Source organism: Priapulus caudatus, unplaced genomic scaffold, assembly GCF_000485595.1.
Source record: "Priapulus caudatus unplaced genomic scaffold, Priapulus_caudatus-5.0.1 Scaffold1175, whole genome shotgun sequence".
Classification (NCBI taxonomy): Eukaryota; Metazoa; Priapulida; class Priapulimorpha; order Priapulimorphida; family Priapulidae; genus Priapulus; species Priapulus caudatus.
The window spans coordinates 1-7,695 of NW_014578236.1; the positions used below are offsets into that span (position 1 = coordinate 1).

The 7,695-nt window shown below is 40.4% G+C and overlaps 1 protein-coding gene across 1 annotated transcript in view; it reads left to right on the plus strand.

Moving 5' to 3' along the window:
* Nucleotides 1-841: 841 nt before the first annotated feature.
* Nucleotides 842-7,695, plus strand: part of LOC106815683 (transmembrane protein 68-like) — an 8,091-nt gene continuing 1,237 nt past the window's right edge. Inside the window, exons 1-9 of the mRNA XM_014820183.1 lie at nt 842-862; nt 1,838-2,021; nt 2,627-2,730; nt 2,989-3,156; nt 3,454-3,515; nt 5,483-5,614; nt 6,153-6,222; nt 6,968-7,043; nt 7,614-7,689. Of these exons, the coding sequence (XP_014675669.1) occupies nt 1,900-2,021; nt 2,627-2,730; nt 2,989-3,156; nt 3,454-3,515; nt 5,483-5,614; nt 6,153-6,222; nt 6,968-7,043; nt 7,614-7,689 (810 nt within the window). The 5' untranslated portion in view covers nt 842-862; nt 1,838-1,899. The remainder of the gene's footprint in view (nt 863-1,837; nt 2,022-2,626; nt 2,731-2,988; nt 3,157-3,453; nt 3,516-5,482; nt 5,615-6,152; nt 6,223-6,967; nt 7,044-7,613; nt 7,690-7,695) is intronic.

A 7,695-nucleotide genomic window follows, 5' to 3' on the forward strand; every position in this document is an offset into this window, starting at 1 on the left:
CCTGGCGTACCCGTAGCCTCGAGACATTAAGATACGCCTGGCGTACCCGTAGCCACTGCAAAACGTAAAATGATCGGGCTTTTTAACACTTATCTATCAACATGGACATCTCACCTATCTTTTTGAACACTTCCACAACTTTACACCAGGTATTTATGCTGTTATTCCTTAAAGTCAGCACTTATTGAAATTACATTTCAAATCATGTGGCGTGCGCACGCGTAATGTCACCGGATATGTTGGCAAAATGCAAGGCAGCTATGGTGCATGTATTATTAACGGGGGTGTTCCTGCTTGTGCTCCCGATTGTGCGCACATTGGCGCATCAGGGCGAGTTTACCCACCACCCCCGTTAATAATACATGCACCCTTTCACGCACAATAGCTGCCTTGAGTCACATCAGTTGGACCATTTGCTTAGATTACAGCTATGGCAGAATGTGCTATAGCCCTGCGGCAGCGATCCGCGGGCTATAGTACTAGAGCTAATGAGAGTAGTACTTTCATATACACTCTTATACACACTACGTACGGTAGGTGCAGAACGGGGTTGCTGTTTATCGAACCCCGACCAGCCAGTCGCAAGTGCCTAGCTGTGCCTGTGGTACTACCACTACCAGTCGGATTGGTAATCGTTCTTCGTTGTTGAAATGAAAAATCGTCAAATGTTACTGCTGCTCGTTGAAAAGTGATAATTGCTGCGCCTTTTCGTACTGATAAAAAAGTAATGGTAATGCCGCAGACACTTAGATTTTGGAACGTTTTAAATTCAATAGTAAAATGATGGTAAATAAACACGAAATGTATTTACTACCAGGTACCAAAGTCTTGCACGAACGCATGCACGCACTATACCTCTACAGTGAGTATATAGAAAAATGCATTTCTTTAGGCATTGTTGTTAAACATGGATGCAATACATGGTTTCTTCTGAGGGAAAATTAGACAACGGCGGTATTAATGGCCAGTTTGGGGAAAAACGTGCATGATGGATTCAAAGGCATGCAGTAGGCACGAATGTGGATTCAAAGGCAGATGCCGGGAAGAGGTAGAGGGGGGTTCTGGGGGTCTCCCCCAGCAAAATTTAAAAAAATTGAATGTCTTGGACTGCATTTGAGGCACCCCGAAAATAAAATTTCACCTTTTAGTTAGCAGTCTTCCTCTCTAGTTTCTGCTCTAGTTCTGTTAGCAGACCTACCAATTATCACGCATTTCGCGGGAGACACACATCTGGACCCATTTTCCTGCACTCCCGCATGCCCTACGCATTCTCACGCATTCACGCAAAAGAAAAAAAAAGAAAGAAAAAAAGCAGCCTGCGACATGCACCCCTGTTACCCACGTCTGTGCTGTGCACATCGTGGCTCGTGCTTGCTGGCTGAGGCGGCATTGATTGAAGTACGGGGGGAGGGGGCGAATGCACTGATTGTTACAGTTACGTGGGCATGCTTATTGCTGTATATGTAGGGGTGGGCACTGCTGGTATGAGGGAGCGACAGCAAAACTTTCCCAGAATCTAGGAAAAAGCTGCAATCGGAAATGACACAGGAGTGTGCCGGCACGCAAAAAGAAACGTTGCTGTGAATTTCATTACGATTTTCCATGTATATAGTCATAAGCACGTGTTGATCTATTTATTTTTGGATTGACACTATTCTGACAACGGCGGGTAAATACAGAAACATTTTCACAACGTTCGGTGTTGTTAAATTTGACAACGGCGGTGCGCCGCAGTGCCTCCTACGTAGAAGAAACCCTGCATTATATTTACTTATTGTATAGGCATTCTAGATACATTGACTAATGGAGTCTATGATCTCGTGGCTAAATGTCGTAGTCACTGAATTTTTGGAGGATGGAAAGAAGAGTTTGATACACATAGCTCAGCACAACATTGAGATGGACTTGGACTACATGCGATGGGTGCTATGGCTTATAACACCAGTGATTATAGTCCTTCTTCTACCCCTGATCATCATGATTCTATTGTATGGGTCCGCTCTATTTCTCACCATTCACAAGTAAGTGACAACAGTATGATACTCCGACAACTAACCTCCCCCATTGCACATAGATTGTATAGTGCCATGTCCCACTCTATGTTTAATATTCTTAGCCATGCATCTGGATATATCCTGTGACCACCAATGTGACCACTGAAAAGATCACTGTGAGGCACCTCTGACTCATTTGATCTAATAACTATAAAAATATTAATACATAAGTTGTGTTACAAGAGGGGTGCCTCCGTGAGCACGTATAATCTGACACGCTGAGCTTCACTTACTTGTTAGACAGGTTCCTAGTCATTTTTCAGATAGGAAAAATACAAGAAACGAATCTAACAGCACGGCCCGCTGTAACAGCTAGCTAGGGTGTGCTCTCAGTGATGGAAATTTGGTTGAATTAATCTTTATTATCAATCTGCCCAGTAGTTACCTCGAGTGCTGTGATCTGTGAGCCAACCTGAAAGTATATATGGGACAACTGTATATTTGACAAAAGCCAGATGTGCCAAAAGTACATGTTGCTTATATGTACATAGTAAATAACTATTGCTCTTGATCATAGTTGCCTCGTATTACATTTCTTTGCAATAATTTGTAGCATATGTTAACCTATATAGGCACCGGCATAGATTGTATGAAGTGCTGGAAAGCAGAGACGTTTGGGAAGGTGCGCGCTGTGCATTGGCTAGCTTTTGGGATGCATGGGGATGGCTGTGGCACGGTGGGTACTAGCAGTAACTAGCTGTATTTTCACAAGTTGATCATTAGCAGCTTAAATGCTAGCAAATATGGTGTTATATAAATGATGTTCATGTTAGTATTAGAAGATAATAACAAGTGTATAACTGCATATATGTGTAAATATTGATAACTATAAACATAAATTATATTGCACTATGTGTCTCTACCTGATTGTACTGTGTCGATACATATAATTATACATGTCGATATCTTTAATGGATGGTTTTGTTTTCGATAGGCTACGAACTCGAAGGACTAGAAAAAATACCGGACAGAGGTTCGGCCATGCTGGTATATTACCATGGTGCGATTCCTGTAGATTTCTACTACATGGCTGCAAAGATCATTCTGCATAAACGCAGAAACATGAAGGTCATAGGAGACAGATTCCTCTTCAAGGTCCCAGGTGAATTTTTTTTACATCTTTGTGATATACGTATGCATGTTGTTGCTATAGCAAATTGATTACTCCTTACTCTTGCATATGAATCTATCAGGGTAGTTAAAGTTGTGCATTTTCTGTCAATACAACCAGGGGCCCAGTAATTGTCAATATTCTGTTAAAGGTGGTAGGGCAAAAATAGGCACTCAGTTGTTGTTTTTTACACACATGCATGCACACATGCGTGCGTGCACGCACATTAGTTCATTCATTAAATTTTCAACATTTAACTTTTTTAATATGTGGATTTAATATTTGCAGGTTGGAAACTGCTAATGGAAGTGTTTAATGTGATACCTGGTTCACAGGATAGTTGTGTAGAGGTGAGATTACGCTTAATTTACTTGTACTTCTACAATTATAATGCAAATTAAGTAATGTAAAGGTATAGTATAATGCTAACGGAGCAGTAAAATATATGCAAGTGATTTTTTAACTACAATATAAAAATGACAGCAGTCCATGGCTGCATGGACAAATACCTGTTAATTGTTAAGGTACTGTCATGTTCGCAACACTGTAGATCCACATTACACTTACAGTCCGACCTCCTTTATCCGGCCGTCCGTTATCCGGAAATCTCTATTAACCGGCCGCGATCTCGCAGTGTATGTTCTCTGTTTTTTCATTTATTTCCACCTAAAAATCTCGCTGAAAGCTCGCTCAAAACTCGCGCGATGTACCAATGATTCTCGCGCGATGTACACATTGATTATCGTAAGAGCGCACAGCTATCACATACACAAAACAAACACACTTACCGTAAGAGCAAACGCCCATGTACATGTACATGTATAAATATACGGCCATATTAATACGAATATTTCACGAATACGTACTCACTTGTTGATGCTGTAAAAACTACCAAGGAATAAAAGATATATACATTGTATACTATATGAATGAACAAAAATGTGTGTGTGCGTGCATGCGTGCGTGTGTGTGTGTTGTCCGCTATGCCTCCGGACAACTTTCGTCCGTTAACGAACAACTTTACTAGCGGACGTTAGTGAAACGCGCTACCTCGCTATGCACTCGCGATCGATCGAGCCCCGTACTTCAATCAAAGGCGCTGCTGCCGCACACATGTAACAGCCTGATCGTTACAGCCCTAGTTCTCAGCACAAAAGAAACAAACAGACCAAAGTGGTAAAATTTCTGTTTTATTTCATTTTATTTCCATTTTATATAAACCATAAAACACGACAGTTTGTTACAAATAATCAATCGTAGCAACGAGTAAATACATTATCACATGCATAAACCCTACTGAACTGCATAGAAATGCTGTGTTTAGGCATTACTCTCTTATCCGGCCAAATCCCATATCCGGATGGGTGCCGGTCCCGACGTGGTCGGATAAAGGTAGTCGGACTGTACATCTATATCCATCAATGTATCTAATCACAAGTATAGTGTTCTATGCAAGCATTTTGTGCATAAAAATATTGTGCTCAGCTAGATTCTACATAAAAGCTGCCTTGTTCAAGGTTTGCATTCCCATGTTGACATCTAAAAGCATGGAATGCTCAGGTGCAACGTATTATACACTGACTCCTGCGTGACTTAACTTCTCTGCATATATATCTGTATGTCATTAGGGCATGTTAAATGTTCGCAAATAAGCCGAAACTTGTATGATTGTGCAAATATCTAATAATGAAAGTAATTTTGATCAAAATATTATTTTCTGAATGTTACTTTACTATTGGCGTTAAAAAAACGTTTTATTTCATTGCACAAAGTATTTGAAAAGGATAATCACAGATGAGTGAACATACACTAAGCTGAACCCTGGTGGCGCTGTTGCTGTGCTGTCTCTGCATGCTGAAGTAAATTTTGAATGTACAGACATGACGGTTTGGTTACATTTTGCAAGTTATATTCATCAATTCACAAGGCTTGTTTGTGCAAAACGTGGCATTTTGGGAACATTTTAATGTAGCAATCAAGAAATGGTAGTGTGTGTACATGAACATTTGAGGCAGCTTTTCATTGGAGAATGCCATATTAATAGCTATTTTACCCAGGCTTTTGTTAAACACTTGCAGTCTTTGTTATTATTTTATTTTTTTATTATTATTACAGTCGGTTGTATTTAGTTCCAGCATGCCCATCAAAATGGGTTTTTGGTTATGGGACTTTGTCTAAAGCTGGGTGCATCTTACAGAATCATCGAGTCATGGTTGAAAGGGCTGTAAAGTATATAAATTTACTGAAACAGGACTTGATTATTAGTACTGTGTAAGAGAACTTGCCCTCATATTTTGAATGATGATTCATGTTGCAGCTGCTTAACCAGGGTGAGTTGATGGGCGTCTCACCAGGGGGCGTTCGAGAAGCCATGTTCTCCGATGAAAACTACACGATCCTCTGGGGTAGACGATCAGGGTTTGCCAAGGTGGCACTCCGTGCAAATGCAGTAAGTGATTAATCACACTTACTGGGTGTATGCCATCCATGCACATGTGGGGGTGACGTTCATGTAGTTAAAATCAGGAGTAGGATAACAGCATAGTTATCTGTTATTGTCTGAAGAAAACATTATCAGCAATTATTTTACTCCTGATGAAACGCACGTGTATAGTGCACGATGCTTGTTAGAAGCTTGATATTAGAATAAAAGCATGTTGTAGTTGAGTGTGATATGATAAATAATGACAATATATGCTTATAACCTGTGTTGTAATTACATATAAATGCCCTAGAACATGCTGCATGTACATGAGTGGCATACATGTCTGCCAATATTTAGCTCGGTAATATCACAACTGATTGGTATAGGTAACTGTTTTATGTATGATTGCATTTGTGCTTGCATTCAGCAATGTGTAAAAGAATCATATCAACATGACAAATGGAAGATATTTATTGCTGGGTGGCATTTTTGCATGGAACAATGCCACATAGCTAATCTCATCTAACGTACATAAACGTTTCTCTTTGTTTCTCTATTACAGCCTGTATATCCGGTCTTCACAATGAATGTCCGAGAAACATTTCGATATTTGCATATTGGATTCTTTAAGAGTGAGTAGGTAGTAGGTACCCGAGTAGCATCACTCACAGGGCTACTGTTGGCGTTCGCCACCTTCGCAAAATGAGATAAATAAATAACAGTGCTGATTTTACAGGGCTGTAGTGGCCTCCCAATATGTGCTACTGCAGAAAAATGTAGGATCACCCAGGCATAAGTAGCGGTTACGGTGTGTGCCGCAGTCGCGAAGCCCATGTGGGGGGTCTGGGGGCCCTCCCCAAGAAAAAATTTGAAATTTAGAGCCTGTAAATGGCATTTCCTGCATTTTCAGGCTATGTTGAAAGCAACCAATTCTGATCAATTTGTAAATTTCAAAAAGGAATGTAGCTAAAGCTGATGTTTTGACTAAAGTATCTAAAATATGTTATGAGTAGGAACTATGACTGCACACGCATGTGTCGTTTCATCTCCTTGGTATATCTAGCTCCTTGGTTCCCTGCACAATTTTTTTGTCAAAATAGTGCCACGGCAGTGCCGTGCTGCCATGGCGGCCGCTACAGCCCTGTTTTACTACACTAAGTGGTGAATACAATTGGCAAATGATCTAACTGCTCACAAAATCCTGATATATCGATCATATGGTTTCTTTTAGAATGTTTTACCTATGCTGTGCTTTATTTTTATCAAGGCCACTAAAACCATGATGACGCATAAAAGTTAAAGCATAGAATTACATTTTGAGCTACTGTAAATGTGCATAGAGTTGTTTTGTCTCTGCAATTATTTTCTGTTCCTTAGGTTTGCTGAAAAAATTCTACGACATGTATAAATTGCCATTGTTACCTCCGTATGGCAATTTCCCAGTGTATATAAAGTAAGTATCTTAAGCCAAGTATGCATACACATGATGTATGTAGATTTACTCCACTGACTTTGGCCAGACCATAGGTTTGTCATATATGCAAGCTTAAAGTGCATGCATCCTGTGTTTAAAAACAAAATTAAAACAGCCATACAACCCATTTGCACGTAACACGTGAGTGCTCAGTGGGGTTTTGAGTATAATTCTAGCCTATATTCTTGTATTTTTGCAACGCAATTCATTCCGCCATCTACCAACATTGTGTAGAGGTCTGAGATGCTATGTGAAAATCTACGCATAAAATTATGTATGGAAGAAGGTTCCACACTTTAGCGTACCACCCATCGACTATCGCGGTAATTGCTCACACTCACGGATCTGTGACAAGACTGCCACTATGTTTTTAGAAAGAGAGAGAGAGAGAGTGAAAGAGAGAGAGAGAGGAGGGGGTGGAGAGAGTGTGTGTGTGTGTGTGTGTGTGAGAGAGAGAGAGAGAGAGAGAGAGAGAGAGAGAGAGAGAGAAAGAGAGAGAGATGTTAAATGCATTATAATATATTGCTGCTTTACAATTTTCATCATCAGGACATTCATAGGAGACCCAGTTCCCTATAACTCTGACACTAGTGCCGAGGTGCTTGCTTCTGAGGTGAGTGTGATTGCTACA